At 44.8% G+C, this 16,477-nt stretch overlaps 1 protein-coding gene across 1 annotated transcript; it reads right to left on the bottom strand.

Annotated features, from left to right (window-relative positions):
- Positions 1–864: 864 nt before the first annotated feature.
- Positions 865–1,317, bottom strand: LOC123755660 (chloride intracellular channel protein 6-like). Its single transcript, XM_045738386.2, has one exon. It carries the CDS (start codon positions 1,315–1,317, stop codon positions 865–867), a length of 453 nt encoding a protein of 150 aa, XP_045594342.2.
- Positions 1,318–16,477: the final 15,160 nt, after the last annotated feature.

Below are 16,477 nucleotides of genomic sequence, written 5' to 3'. Positions count from 1 at the left end.
GGCCCCTCATTCTCCTGTTTTTCACCCACGTAGTAGTGAGAGGAGGAGGAGGAGGAGGGGGGAACAGATGAGATATAGAGCGGGGTTGTAAATACCCTCTGATGTGTACCTTCCTAAACCTGGATATCATTACTGTCAGAGAGAGAGAGGCTCACGCCCAAGATTATGCATTCCCGCGCGCGGGGAAGGTTTGTTTCCTCTACCCTTCCAGAGGGCGCTGTGGCCGATCCGTCTGGCCGGCCACGCACTGATATGATAATCGGAATTTATGAATAACTGCACATGTCTGACATATACACCTTGCAGACGTCGCTGGATCTTAGGAATAACTATGCTAAGGTCTTGAAATGTTCTTCCTTTCAGACATGTTGGTCTTTGTGAATAACTGCATGTCTGACATGTTCATCTTTCGAACATGCTTTTCTTTATGAATAACTACATATGTCTTTACATATATACCTTCCAGACATGCTTGATCTTAGGAATAACTACATATGTCTTTACATATTCACCTTCCACACATGCTTGATCTTAGGAATAACTACATATGTCTTAACATATATACCTTCCAGACATCTAGCCTTTATGAATAACCGCATATGTCTTTACATATTCAGACATATACCGGGTCCTGTGAATGACTGCTCCGTGTCTTAGCCACGGCTGTTTAAGATTCATGCCGTAAAGATAACTTCAGAGAGAACAAGAAGACGCCCACGATTTAGAAAAACTCAATGTGGGTGTGGGCGTGTGGGCGTGGGCGCGGGGTCCACCCTGACCTTTTAACAAGACACGTCGAGCGAAAAATTGTCTTAACCAATTTTGCTGTTTACCAGGATAAACACGCTACAGCAGTGCACTGCTTCATGTTAGTGTCTGCTTGATGCTCGGGGTGTCTGCTTGGGCACTGCTTGAGGCTGGAGTGTCTGCTTGGGCACTGCTTGAGGCTGGAGTATCTGCTTGGGCACTGCTTGAGGCTGGAGTATCTGCTTGGGCACTGCTTGAGGCTGGAGTGTCTGCTTGGGCACTGCTTGAGGCTGGAGTGTCTGCTTGGGCACTGCTTGAGGCTGGAGTGTCTGCTTGGGCACTGCTTGAGGCTGGAGTGTCTGCTTGGGCACTGCTTGAGGCTGGAGTGTCTGCTTGGGCACTGCTTGAGGCTGGAGTATCTGCTTGGGCACTGCTTGAGGCTGGAGTGTCTGCTTGGGCACTGCTTGAGGCTGGAGTGTCTGCTTGGGCACTGCTTGAGGCTGGAGTATCTGCTTGGGCACTGCTTGAGGCTGGAGTATCTGCTTGGGCACTTCCAGTAGACTCAGTCATTATTGGTCGGACAGTTTAGAATTATCGATGATGCTGAAAATGATAATTCTGATGCACGAAAACTTACCAAATGGTCGGAAGTTAGGACACACAGCAAAAACCTTCCCGCTTTTACTCTATAGTTATTAAACATGCAGATAATTCAGTCAGGAAACAGGCAGCTTACTCAGGGCTTAACATTGACACCTCAATTGTCAACTGAGACTGTTCGTCTCTGCTGTGGTAGATGGGCCAGACGTTGGGGCTGGCGACATATATGCGGCATGCTCGTGTGGTCCAGTTGCCAGCCATAGTTCTCTTGATCCGTCCCCCTGACTGGCAGGGGAGTGGGTGGAGAAAGGTCGTGTGGATGAACATTGGCCCGGTTCTGATGATCTGATTTGTCCTTCATGATGCCAGAGAAGTTCACTGGGTGATGGAACCCCAGTAGCAACAGCCTCGAGTGACTACGGGCTCACCATAGCCCGTGCTACTTGGAACTTTTTTGTTCTGGGTAGCGAATCTTTAATAACAACAACAACAGTGAGTGGGTGAACGTCTCTTTGGACGTCGTGAAGCGATGTTGAACCACCTAATGTTGACGTATACCACCTGAGCACGTCGACGGACGTCCTCAGAGGAGTAAACACACTGTGACCGTACCTGTCTAAGAGCTCCTGTCTAAGAGCTCCTGTCTCCTGTCTGTACCTGTCTAAGAGCTCCTGTCTCCTGTCTGTACCTGTCTAAGAGCTAAGTACCTGTATAAGAGGCTGTACCTGTGTTGAACTCACTGATGGCTACCATTCTCTGTATTCATACACCGTATTCATTCACGCGAATGTATTGAATGTATCCCAGTTGAGTGATCTCTTCATGTAACACAGGTGTTCCTAGAATTTGTTTCGTGGTGAAAGAAAATCGGCATAAAATTCAAGTGGAGGAATTCATTGTAGATTGAGAGTTCTGCCATCTGAGAGAGACTTAATGTGTGAGGCGAGGGCGGAGGCTACGGGATCATTGTTCTTCACCTCCCATATATCTCCCATATATCTCCCATATATCTCCCATATATCTCCCATATACCTCCCATATATCTCCTTCACCACACCCTAGCCTGCAGGCACCTATGGACTGAGGCACTGGCCTGTTTGAACCTGTAGGACCCACCTCTCAGCTCTTGGACCCCGCCTTCCTAGCCGTTGGTTATCTAATGTACTGACGTCTAACTTAATTTTCGTTTCTGTTTCTTCCTAATGTTTTTTTTTCTCTCTCTCTTTATCTCTCTCTGTCTCTCTCTCTCTCTGTCTCTCTCTCTCTCTCTCTCTCTCTCTCTCTCTCTCTCTCTCTCTCTCTCTCTCTCTCTCTCTCTCTCTCTCTCTCTCTCTCTCTCTCTCTCTCTCTCTCTCTCTCTCATGCCATTATTCTGTATTGCACATCCGCCCAGAATAGGAATTTATGTATGTAAATGTTGAAATCAATCTTTCTAAGTGCGGTAATTGTAGGGACAACCATGTAAATTATATTGTAGTGTGAGAGCGCACTTTTTTCTTATATGGTGATATACTTGTTTAAGTACGAAGGCGTGCTATATAGATACTTCACTTAACATGTGGATTGGGGGGTGGGGGTGGGGGGGGGGTTGTCCTGACATGTGGGTTGGGCACCTGACATGAAGAAGAAGGAGAAAGTTTGAATTTAATTACAAAAAAATTAAGTTAGTGTGTAATTAATCAGGTCTTCCACTCCACACATGCGCCCACACCTGCAGCGCGGCCCTGGCACTCTTTGACTGACAGGGCGAGCAACAGTGACCCCCCCCCCCCACCACCACCAGGTGAGAGCTGCAAGCACGTTATGGGAGGGTGGAGGTGTGCAAGCATGTTGCACAGTGATACGTCGTTAGTTGCATCTCTAGCTTCTCAGGAGCACCAGGTTGTCACAGTTAGGTTAAAGTTAGTCACTTATAGATGGCAGGTGTATTATAATTGTATACGTTAAACTGTTATTGTTGGAGTCTTGCATGGGGGTTTCCGTGAGGTCGTGTTCCTCACAGACCAAGTATACTGTTAGTCCTGAACATTGTCCAGGACTCACGACAGCTCTTGAGTGTATATATATACACCGTGAAACTGGGTATATATATATATATATATATATATATATATATATATATATATATATATATATATATATATATATATATATATATATATATATATATATATAACTGAAAACTCACACCCCAGAGTCACTTCTGGGGTGTGAGTTTTCAGTTGCATATTGTCCTGGGGACCATTCAGGCTTGTTCGCATATATATATATATATATATATATATATATATATATATATATATATATATATATATATATATATATATATATATATATATATATATACCTCTCTCGATGTATATCTCCCTAGAGCCCACCACCTTCTCAGGATCATTCATCCTGCCCACACTGACAAGTTCCAGGATTAATCAAGCATTTATGCAACCACTTACGCAACCTGTACATCTTTCAGTAATCTCGCCGGCTTTATTTACATTTACTAAACAATTTATGATCGTTCGAATCCACATATGCTGAGGGTATTTTTGTCCTCAACAACCTCGGAGCTCATAAAATGTTTAATATATGTAAACAAAGCCGCCACGAAAGAAGAAAGATGCACAGGTTTCGCAAGGGGTTGTGTTAATGCTCGATGAATTCTGGGAAAGTGTTCTTCCCACTGGACACATGTATCCCGACCTATATACAGCCCCCCCCCTCCCATACAATACCTAGCCTCGGCCAGCCGTCCACAATACATAGCCTCGACCAGACCCCCACAATACCTAGCCTCGACCAGACCCCCACAATACTTAGCCTCGACCACACCCCCACAATACCTAGCCTCGACCAGACCCCCACAATACCTAGCCTCGACCAGACCCTCACAATACCTAGCCTCGCCAGCCGTCCACAATACCTAGCCTCGACCAGACCCCCACAATACCTAGCCTCGACCAGACCCCCATAATACCTAGCCTCGGCCAGACCCCCATTGTACCTAGCCTCGGCCAGCCGTCCACAATACCTAGCCTCGGCCAGACCCCCATTGTACCTAGCCTCGGCCAGCCGTCCACAATACCTAGCCTCGGCCAGACCCCCACAATACCTAGCCTCGGCCAGACCCCCACAATACCTAGCCTCGGCCAGACCCCCACAATACCTAGCCTCGACCAGACCCCCACAATACCTAGCCTCGACCAGACCCCCACAATACCTAGCCTCGACCAGACCCCCACAATACCTAGCCTCGACCAGACCCCCACAATACCTAGCCTCGGCCAGACCCCACAATACCTAGCCTCGGCCAGACCCCCATTGTACCTAGCCTCGGCCAGCCGTCCACAATACCTAGCCTCGGCCAGACCCCCACAATACCTAGCCTCGGCCAGACCCCCACAATACCTAGCCTCGGCCAGCCGTCCACAATACCTAGCCTCGACCAGACCCCCACAATACCTAGCCTCGGCCAGCCGTCCACAATACCTAGCCTCGGCCAGCCGTCCACAATACCTAGCCTCGGCCAGCCGTCCACAATACCTAGCCTCGGCCAGACCCCCACAATACCTAGCCTCGGCCAGCCGTCCACAATACCTAGCCTCGGCCAGACCCCCACAATACCTAGCCTCGGCCAGACCCCCACAATACCTAGCCTCGGCCAGCCGTCCACAATACCTAGCCTCGACCAGACCCCCACAATACCTAGCCTCGGCCAGCCGTCCACAATACCTAGCCTCGGCCAGCCGTCCACAATACCTAGCCTCGGCCAGCCGTCCGCAATACCTAGCCTCGGCCAGACCCCCACAATACCTAGCCTCGGCCAGACCCCCACAATACCTAGCCTCGGCCAGACCCCCACAATACCTAGCCTCGGCCAGACCCCCACAATACCTAGCCTCGGCCAGACCCCCACAATACCTAGCCTCGGCCAGACCCCCACAATACCTAGCCTCGGCCAGACCCCCACAATACCTAGCCTCGGCCAGCTGTCCACAAAGCAGGTCCAGCTCGCGCGAACTCAATACAAGGGATTAGGAGCATAAGTCTCATACCCCCCCTATCCTCCCGCTCTCTAGTCTACAATCACAATCCCTGACTGGAGGTATTATGTTGTACTGAAGGGGGGTGTATTCACTTAGTTGTGTTCGAAGGGTAGAGAGTCTAGGGGGTAGAAATAGCCTAAGCTACTCTATCCCTTTGAGATGTATTTTTTTCTTGTCTCAATAAACTTACTTGAAGGGTCGAGTACCTGTGCTCTGAAGCCCCGCCTTTCCACCTTTTAGTTCAGTGCCTCGACTCTCACTCGTGTAGCTCTCCATATTTACATTTAAGAGTTGTGCATCGAATTGGCTTCGACAACTTCATCATCTTGTCCGTTCCGCTCATTTACGACTCTTTGAAGGGAAAGTTTCTTCTGGCATCTTTGTAACTCAATTGTGTTTCGGGGTGGGTGTGCGTTCGCGCACGCGCTTGACTGTATATGTTTGCCGGAAACAAGATTTAACTCTTGGGACCCGCCTCTTAGTATCCCGTGTCTAGAAAGATTAATTACCAGCCTTCTTCTGCTTTGTTTTTTCCACATTAAAATGTGTGTGTGTGTGTGTGTGTGTGTGTGTGTGTGTGTGTGTGTGTGTGTGTGTGTGTGTGCGTGCGTGCGTGTGTGTGTGTGTGTGTGTGTGTGTGTGTGTGTGTGTGTGTGTGTGTGTGGGTGTGTGTGTGTGTGTGTGTGTGTGTGTGTGTGTGTGTGTGTGTGTGTGTGTGTGTGTGTGTGTGTGTGTGTGTGTGTGTGCGGATTTGGTCTCCTTCCACAGCCTGGGTAGCATACCCCTAGTTCGTACACTGGCTCCTGCCCTACCTGGCTCCTGACCTACCTGGCCCAGCTCGTACACTGGTGTACGGACCTGGCTCCTCGCCCAGCTCGTACACTGGTCGCCACAACCTTCACCCGCATCACTCTCGTTCTCTTGCAGTATCCACGAAGCATTCCGGCTTTGTGCATTGTCTAAATATCGTGTATGTTGGGGTCATGTCTCCCTCTTTTTGGGTTCAGTGTATGTATAAGTGTAATATTGTGTGTAATATTCAGTGTACGTATTGTGCATATATTTGTATTTTATAAATTCAAGCAATATACTGGACCCTCATGGTCCTGCCATTGAGGGGGGGGGGGACTACGAAGTCGGCCCACCCCCCATTTCATCTGCGGTGTATACTGCACACGCACCACCTGTGCTACCTGTGCTCAATTGCTCAGAACCACCAGTCAGAGTATTGAATTCAGTTTGTTTGAGATTTTGCAGATGACTGTCAATAGCTTCTAGTGCCCTGGTTCCGAACCAGAGAACCATGGCCCCCCCTGGGAGGCATTTTTGCAATATGTAGGGTGCTACGAGTTGAGTCATTATGCCACTATGAGGCAGGGATATGACACCAGAGGGTTATCTTGAGATGATTTCGGGGCTTTAGTGTCCCCGCGGCCCGGTCCTCGACCAAGCCTCCACCCCCAGGATGCAGCCCGTGACAGCTGACTAACACCCAGGTACCTATTTTACTGCTAGGTAACAGGGGAATAGGGTGAAAGAAACTCTGCCCATTGTTTCTCGCCGCGCCTTGGATCGAACCCAGGACCACAGGATCACAAGTCCAGCGTGCTGTCCTCTCGGCCGACCGGCTCCCTATTGCCACTCCCGGAGAAACTAAGACTCAGATCATGAGACGATCAGCTTCGTTCTTCAAGTTCAATGTCAGTTTCTTCATCATGAGTGTATAGAGTGAAGAAAGAAAGGTCATTATGAGGAGAAAACACTAAGCCAGTATGACTATATAGCCCTTGGAAGGGCTATGAGGACAAGGGGCCGTGATGTAAAGACTTGGGTAAATACTGGTTCAGTAACAGGGTTGTTGATTTGTGGAACCAATTGCCGCGTAACGTGGTGGAGGTGGGGTCCCTCGATTGTTTCAAGCGCGGGTTGGACATGTACATGAGTGAGATTGGGTGGTTATAGATAGGAGCTGCCTCGTATGGGCCAATAGGCCTTCTGCAGTTACCTTTGTTCTTATGTAAACTGTTTTGTGGCGCCTGACAGCTGGGTGGACAGCACTTCGGATTCGTAGTCCCGAGGTTCCGGGTTCGATCCCCGGTAGAGGCGGAGACAAATGGGCAAAAATGTTTCTTTCACCTTGCTGCCCCTGTTACCTAGCAGTAAATAGGTACCTGGGAGTTAGATAGCTGCTACGGGCTGCTTCCTGGGGGTTGAGGCCTGGTCGAGGACCGGGCCGCGGGGACACTAAGCCCGAAATCATCTGAAGATATCCTCAAGATGTAACGACAAGGAGCTTGGATGAGGATAATAACCCAAGGTTATTATTGTTATGAACAACTTTGTAGTCCTTCAGAGCTCATAAACTGTTTAATAAAGATAAGTAAACCTGGCCTGAGTGTTGAAAGATGCACGGGTTTCGTGTGGGTATTTAAGTGCTTGATAAAGTCCTGGAGGGTCTTTAGGTCGTTGCAGGATGGTCTTCGGTGTGCTTGCATTGGTGACCCCCCTCAAACAGGTAAAGCCCCCCCCCCAACAGGTAAAGCCCCCAAACATTTAAGCCCCCCCCCCAAACAGGTAAAGCCCCCAAAACAGGAAAAGCCCCCCCCCCAAACAGGCAAAGCCCCCCAAACAGATAAAGCCCCCCTCAAACAAGTAAAGCCCCCCAAACAGGTAAAACACCCCCCCCCCAACAGGTAAAGCCCCTCAAACAGGTAAAGCCTCCAGCCCCCCCCATACAGGTAAAGCCCCCCAAACAGATAAGGCCACCCCCTCAAATAAGTAAAGCCCTCGCCCCCAAACAGCTAAAGCCCCCCTCCCCCCCCCCCCATCAGATAAAACCCCCCTCCCCCTCATGGGCCCAGAACGCCTGGGATCCCGCTGGGAGGTTACATGCCCCACATCAATGAAAATCTCCCTCATATGTATAGTCACTCAGAGCCAAAACAACGGGTGAAGCTTGGCCATTACCTCACTTTTAATTCAAGTGGCGCCGTTAATAACCCTCATTTTCCGGACATGAATACCTCATTACTCTGGTCCACGCTGAGATCAACCGCCCCCCCCCCCTTCCCTTACACAAATTGGCCAAATTGGACACCAACTACTGGGACATTATGGCCAGGAGGCCGGGTCGTGAGTGTGGCCCTCTGGATGGCAGGGGCCAGATTCACGAAAGCACTTACGCAAATACTTACGGACGTGTACATCTTTCCTCAATCTTTAACGGCTTTGGTTACATTTATTAAACAGTTTAGAAGCATGACAATTTGCCAATCAACTGTTGTTGTTGTTATAAACAGCTTCCTGGTGCTTCGGAGCTCATTAACTGTTTAATAATTGTAAACAAAGCCGCCAAAGATTGAGAAAAGATGTACAGGTTCTTAAGTGCTTGCGTAAGTACTTTCGTGAATCTGGCCCCAGGTCTTTGCTAGGCGTCACGTGTATTTATAAGCCTTATTTATGATGTTATGGATAAATGTATTTAATACAACCATATTTCTAGTCGATTATAGAGACGAGGGGGTCAGGAGAGATTGTCGAGTGGCCCTGATTGTTCATCGAGTGGCCCTGATTGCTGGTCGAGGGGGTCCTGACTGCTTGTCACGGGGTCCTGATTGTTTGTCAAGGGACGTAATTCTTGACGAACTAGATGACTTTTTGAGGGACCTGATTGCTTGTCCATTATTGGAAAAGGGCACCTGATTCCTTGGAGTGGGGGCCTGATTGTGTGTGTGGCAAATTTGGAAATGTGTTCCAGGATGTTATTACAATAAATTAAATGGTTATTTATTGTATAATTGTGTGTATCTTAGGGTCATATAGTGTGGATGGGTTTGGCCTTTAGACTCATTGAATACAAATACGTTCATGAGGAGACCCCTCATAATGCACCCAGAGTTTGCCAGTGCTGACTACTGATCACGTCTTGGTATGACTGACCATCCTCCAAGATGGAGACTTTTAGTATCACACAGCTGGCTCTTGACACACACGGTGTAACCCTTCATATAGTCTAGGGCAGCTGTATAAATGTCCAGGTACCTTAGTATCACACAGCTGGCTCTTGACACACACGGTGTAACCCTTCATATAGTCTAGGGCAGCTGTATACAGGATCAGGTACCTTAGTATCACACAGCTGGCTCTTGACACACACTGTGTAACCCTTCATATAGTCTAGGGCAGCTGTATAAATGTCCAGGTACCTTAGTATCACACAGCTGGCTCTTGACACACACTGTGTAACCCTTCATATAGTCTAGGGCAGCTGTATAAATGTCCAGGTACCTTAGTATCACACAACTGGCTCTTGACACACACGGTGTAACCCTTCATATAGTCTAGGGCAGCTGTATAAATGTCCAGGTACCTTAGTATCACACAGCTGGCTCTTGACACACACGGTGTAACCCTTCATATAGTCTAGGGCAGCTGTATACAGGATCAGGTACCTTAGTATCACACAGCTGGCTCTTGACACACACTGTGTAACCCTTCATATAGTCTAGGGCAGCTGTATAAATGTCCAGGTACCTTAGTATCACACAGCTAGCTCTTGACACACACTGTGTAACCCTTCATATAGTCTAGGGCAGCTGTATAAATGTCCAGGTACCTTAGTATCACACAGCTGGCTCTTGACACACACGGTGTAACCCTTCATATAGTCTAGGGCAGCTGTATAAATGTCCAGGTACCTTAGTATCACACAGCTGGCTCTTGACACACACTGTGTAACCCTTCATATAGTCTAGGGCAGCTGTATAAATGTCCAGGTACCTTAGTATCACACAGCTAGCTCTTGACACACACTGTGTAACCCTTTATATAGTCTAGGGCAGCTGTATAAATGTCCAGGTACCTTAGTATCACACAGCTGGCTCTTGACACACACGGTGTAACCCTTCATATAGTCTAGGGCAGCTGTATAAATGTCCAGGTACCTTAGTATCACACAGCTGGCTCTTGACACACACTGTGTAACCCTTCATATAGTCTAGGGCAGCTGTATAAATGTCCAGGTACCTTAGTATCACACAGCTAGCTCTTGACACACACTGTGTAACCCTTCATATAGTCTAGGGCAGCTGTATAAATGTCCAGGTACCTTAGTATCACACAGCTGCCTCTTGACACACACTATGTAACCCTTCATATAGACTAGGGCAGCTGTATAAATGACCTCGTAGCTTTGTTAATTACAGCAAAATGAATAAATAAAACTCCGCGAGCTAAAATTTAATAATTTGTTCATTCGCATTTTTTCGAAAACCTTAATCAAATCTGTTTTCAAGAGATTACATCAAAGATATAGGCTTAAAATATTGATTGCATATTTAAGATAAAATTGCTTAATATGCATTACTTAATATCAAAACTTTCTCCAAATATTTTTATGTTTACAAATAATATATATTGCCAAGGATGTGTGATAATATATTTCTGTAAACTTCATATACCTAAATAAACTAAATTAGATTTTAACTTGTAAAACCTGGCAGATGGGATCAAATATATCTATAATATTAGCATAGTTAAAATGTATTGATTTTGGTTTTAAGCACATTTTATTTATATTTATTATTATGCCTGTTGACTGTTTATTTTACTTTACAAATTTCATTTGCTAATATTGATGCCTTCAGGACTTTTATATTTAATTATTTGTCAGTGTCTGTTATTTTTGAGTAAATCATTGATGAAAGTGCATTTGCAGGAACTCAAGATTATTTGCAATTATCTTGAGTATTGTGCACGATTACTCTTAATATTACATACTGTATATATATATATATATATATATATATATATATATATATATATATATATATATATATATATATATATATATATATATATATATATATATATGTCGTACCTAGTAGCCAGAATGCACTTCTCAGCCTACTATTCAAGGCCCGATTTGCCTAATAAGCCAAGTTTTCATGAATTAATGTTTTTTCGACTACCTAACCTACCTAACCTAACCTAACCTAACTTTTTCGGCTACCTAACCTAACCTAACCTATAAAGATAGGTTAGGTTAGGTTAGGTAGGGTTGGTTAGGTTTGGTCATATATCTACGTTAATTTTAACTCCAATAAAAAAAAATTGACCTCATACATAATGAAATGGGTAGCTTTATCATTTCATAAGAAAAAAATTCGAGAAAATATATTAATTCAGGAAAACTTGGCTTATTAGGCAAATCGGGCCTTGCATAGTAGGCTGAGAAGTACGTTCTGGCTATTAGGTACGACATATATATATATATATATATATATATATATATATATATATATATATATATATATATATATATATATATATATATATATATATATATATATATATATATAAGTTAAATTGCAAGTTGTCTTCACAGTGAGGTAAACTGTAGGATAAAGCAAAGGGGAAAAACATTTATAAATACTTTACTTTGATAGAAAAATGAAATTAAACAAATTACAAAACAAAATACCCAGGCTTGGCTCTAATACAAAGTGTGCAAAACAAACAAGATGAACAATCAAATTTACGTTACGTAAATGTGCCAATAGAATATGGTGCAGGAATACTGTGAGTCAAAGTGAACAGCTCTGTTACCACACCGGGATGTGTCAACAGGTCTACTCAGCAGAGCACTCAGGAGTAATCTGAATCTTGGTGCTAGTAGTAGTTTTAGATTCAGCTACTCAGAACAAAAGTTCCAAGTAACACGGGCTATGGTGAGCCCGTAGTGGACTTACCTGGCACTGGAGCGGGGCTGTGTCTTGGTGGGCTTGGTAGCCCTATTTGTACACGATGACGGCCGTGCAGATGGCGCTGGTGGCTTCTTTAACAACATTTCGATCCCCCGAGGGCACCAGGGTGGTAAACGGTCAGATTACGTTTTTCATCAAGTAATTGCATTACCAGGGAGAACTCGGGCCGCTTATTCACACATACACTTGCCTAAACCACAAGTGAGAGGTACACACACATGTGCATGAACACCTGTGCTTTCTGAGTTCGAGTCACTTGCAGGGATTGGTGTCTATGTATGTATGTATGTATGTATGTATGTATGTATGTATGTATATATATATATATATATATATATATATATATATATGTGTGTGTGTGTGTGTGTGTGTGTGTGTGTGTGTGTGTGTGTGTGTGTGTGTGTGTGTGTGTGTGTGTGTGTGTGTGTGTATAATCGCTATCTAATAGTTCAGAAGAGAATAAATGTGATGGGTAATCTCAGTACAATGTAATATATCAAAGGTCAGGACAACTAGAAGGTGTAGGAGGAAGATTACGTGATTACCTGTGATGATTAATGGTGGGGTGTGTGTGTGTGGCCCGCACACCTGCTCCACACCTACACTCCCGCCATCACACACATATATATATATATATATATATATATATATATATATATATGTGTGTGTGTGTGTGTGTGTGTGTGTGTGTGTGTGTGTGTGTGTGTGTGTGTGTGTGTGTATGTGTGTGTGTGTGTGTGTGTGTGTATGTGTGTGTGTGTGTGATGGCGGGAGTTTGTTCACCTCACCCAAATGCGAATATAAGTATGGACGGATTTTGCGTGTTTACAGGTTATAGTTGTGTGTGTAAACTAAAGTCTTTAAAAATGTAATAAGTTATTACGAAATGCGTTCAAGCGTCGCGTCAGACTAGAAATAAAAAGGAATTTTGGAGAACTGATTTTTCAATTACCATCGACAGTGAAAAGAAACATAAGAAACATTGAGAAAATTCGTGTTAGAATTATTGATTGTACTTTTTCGGTTATATGTAACAACATATGTTTACAAGAAAGACTGCTACCAAAATATACTAATATATATATATATATATATATATATATATATATATATATATATATATATATATATATATATATATGCGAACAAGCATATATATATATGGGAGTATGGGTTCGAGTCACTTCTGGGGTGTGAGTTTTCAGTTATATATATATATATATATATATATATATATATATATATATATATATCACTAAGAACTTTTTCTCACATATATATATATATATATATATATATATATATATATATATATATATATATATATATATATATATATATATATATATATATATATATATATGTGAGAAAAAGTTCTTAGTGATATATATATATATATATATATATATATATATAACTGAAAACTCACACCCCAGAAGTGACTCGAACCCATACTCCCACAACTGGTCCGCGTCCCTGTACATACCAGTTGTGGGAGTATGGGTTCGAGTCACTTCTGGGGTGTGAGTTTTCAGTTGTATATAGTCCTGGGGACCATTCAGGCTTGTTTGCATATATATATATATATATATATATATATATATATATATATATATATATATATATATATATATATATATCGTAGAATTATCGTATTATTAGTACTAATAAATCGAACCATCAGCACTAATAAAGCGTAGTATTAATACAAATACATCGAAGTATCACTGTTCCTTGTGCTTGGTCATGAAGGAAGCGGGCCTCGGGTGAAAGAGAGCTGTGACGATCACTGTCAGGAACCCGTAAGTGCGGGACCGGGCCGTCCACCTCCTGGGGCTCGTGCGGCCCCCCAGGCTCGTGCGGCCCCCCAGGCTCTGCTTCAGGAGGCTGGGGTCGTTATTGTCCTTGCTGGGGCGGTTCTTCTCCGGCCCCGACCACGACGGTCTCCGGGGTTGGAGTTCCTGTGTGCCTTCTTTCACCAACTTCAAGGTCAACTCCGGAGCTCACAGTTCCTGCGACGGCGCTGGAACCAATCGTATTGGCGTTTGCCTTTCCACTGGAGACTTTCGGTGCCGTGGAGAAGGGGGCAGTACCTGCTGCATGGGTAACAGCTTCTCCTCCGTATCAACCTATCCTGGCTTTGAGCCCTGGTGAGGCCAATCCAGACCGACAACCAGAGCCCACCTCCATAGTCTCCTGAGACTGATGGATGCCTACTACTATTAGAACTGATACTGCTATATACAAATACTACGCTATATTAGTGCTGATGGTTCGATTTATTACTACTAATACTATGATAATTCTACGCTATATTGACACTAATACTGCGATATGAGAACATCTGTAGGAGCTGTGAGGACCTATGAGGGCTCCGAACCTATGCGGTGAGGACATATGAGGGCTCGAACCCTCATCATGATAAACACGGATTTTCTCATTGGTGTCGTCACGTTGGTGTGGTTACTCTCTTGTATGACTACGATATATGACATAGGGGAAAGCGGATGGCAGTGGGGGAGGGAGGTGGAAAGGTGGGGGTGGGGGGGTATAGTGTGGTCATCCTGAGGGTAACGTCAGCGTCCTGTGGGTGACATTTACAGTGTTTCCAGAATGTATGGCCCCATCAATGGTGTTATAATTAGAGACAATATATATCCTATATAATCCTACACTTAGGCTAGGCCAATACAAATTTAGACAGATATGAAAGATAAGCGAAGATTCTGAGTTATCTCCCGACAAGATTTCTTGCAGACGTTACCACGACAGTGATGGTTAATGACATAACGAGCAGTTACGTGTTGCAATTGTCGGTTACGTGAGTAGTGGTGGTCGAGCTTTAGCTGTGGGGCTCAGGACTCGAGGCATGAGATAGTTCCCAGTAAAGGGGTGTTACACAGTGTATATATATATCAATTATCCGTTATTAAGCAACGTTAGGAGCGGCTGTAACGAGGTTCGTATACGCGAGGAGGGCGTGATTACCGGCCTGGTTGACGTAATCAATCACCTCATTCAGGGGAAAATATAGTTGAGGATCATTAAAGCTTTATTTGACAAATAGGAGGACTTTCTAAGTGATAAATGTGTGTGTGTGTGTGTGTGTGTGTGTGTGTTCGATCCAGACTATAATCTACGCTATTTAATCATAATTTGCTTGAACGGCGACGTATTAATAAACATTAAAGTAGCTTAATATTAACGTTTTCTGCGTATCGGCCAAAAGGGGTTATAGGTGGGTTGCTTGGGTTAGTTAGTACGTTTCTGGTTAGGCAACACAGTCGCATTTTTTGACGCAGTGGCAAATCTGTCAACAAACGTCACGCACATATCGGTCAGATGTCAAGGACTGTCAAGACGTGTCATACACATGCCAATTAGTGACTCCACTTTAACGACTCGTTAACCACCGATTTGAAGGGTTCAGATCAACTAATCAGTCACAAATTCCCGTCCAGCAAATTGTTGTTGTTGGCACAGCATCCCACTCCACCAGACACCCAGGGTCATCACACCTCTCCACTGGGAGACATGATCACGGTCCCACGATACCGAAGCTCCTGTGATGATTTACATGCATATACAGGCGATGAGTCACAATAACGTGGCTAAAGTATGATGACCAGACCACACACTAGAAGGTGAAGGGACGACGACGTTTCGGTCCGTCCTGGACCATTCTCAAGTCGATTGTGGCTAGGGCATAAAACACAATCGACGTGAGAATGGTCCAGGACGGACCGAAACGTCGTCGTCCCTTCACCTTCTAGTGTGTGTGGTCTGGTCAACGATTTACAAGCATGAGCCTCTTCATTACCACCTACCATTGACCGTCATGGGGGTAATCAGTAGATGTAATGCGAGAGCATCTACACCTTCCCCTTCCCTAAGACACAGGTGTAGTGTGTGGGGAGGAGGAGGGTAGGATAGCATTGGGGGGAGGGATAAGACGAAGGAGAATCTCAGCGATACACGATATATTAGTATTATTTTGGTCTGTGAGGCGAGTCTGCCCGCTGCTACACGCTTGCTAGGTACGGCAGTGTTGCTGCAAGCAAGATACAAATGACTCAATCAGCCGTCGTGACGGGGTGGAAAGTGAGTTTTTTATTATTATCATCAGAATGTATGTTTTGTACTTGATCCTGTACATCAAGGGCGCCTTCTTGGATACAGGAAGAAATTGGAAATTAATTTCCGAGAACTGTGTTTGGTGAACTACTCCGAGACCCCCTGGGAACATTTTTGTGTGTGTGTTGTGTGAACATTTCCTGCGCGATGTGTGAACATTTCCTGCGCGATGTGTGAACATTTCCTGCG

Source organism: Procambarus clarkii, chromosome 43 (assembly GCF_040958095.1).
Source record: "Procambarus clarkii isolate CNS0578487 chromosome 43, FALCON_Pclarkii_2.0, whole genome shotgun sequence".
NCBI classification, from domain to species: Eukaryota; Metazoa; Arthropoda; class Malacostraca; order Decapoda; family Cambaridae; genus Procambarus; species Procambarus clarkii.
This window is presented reverse-complemented; position numbering and strand designations above follow the sequence as displayed.

Excerpts from the sequence above, each read along its gene's own strand:
- LOC123755660 (XM_045738386.2), bottom strand. The coding sequence starts at position 1,317 with ATGACTGAGTCTACTGGAAGTGCCCAAGCAGATACTCCAGCCTCAAGC.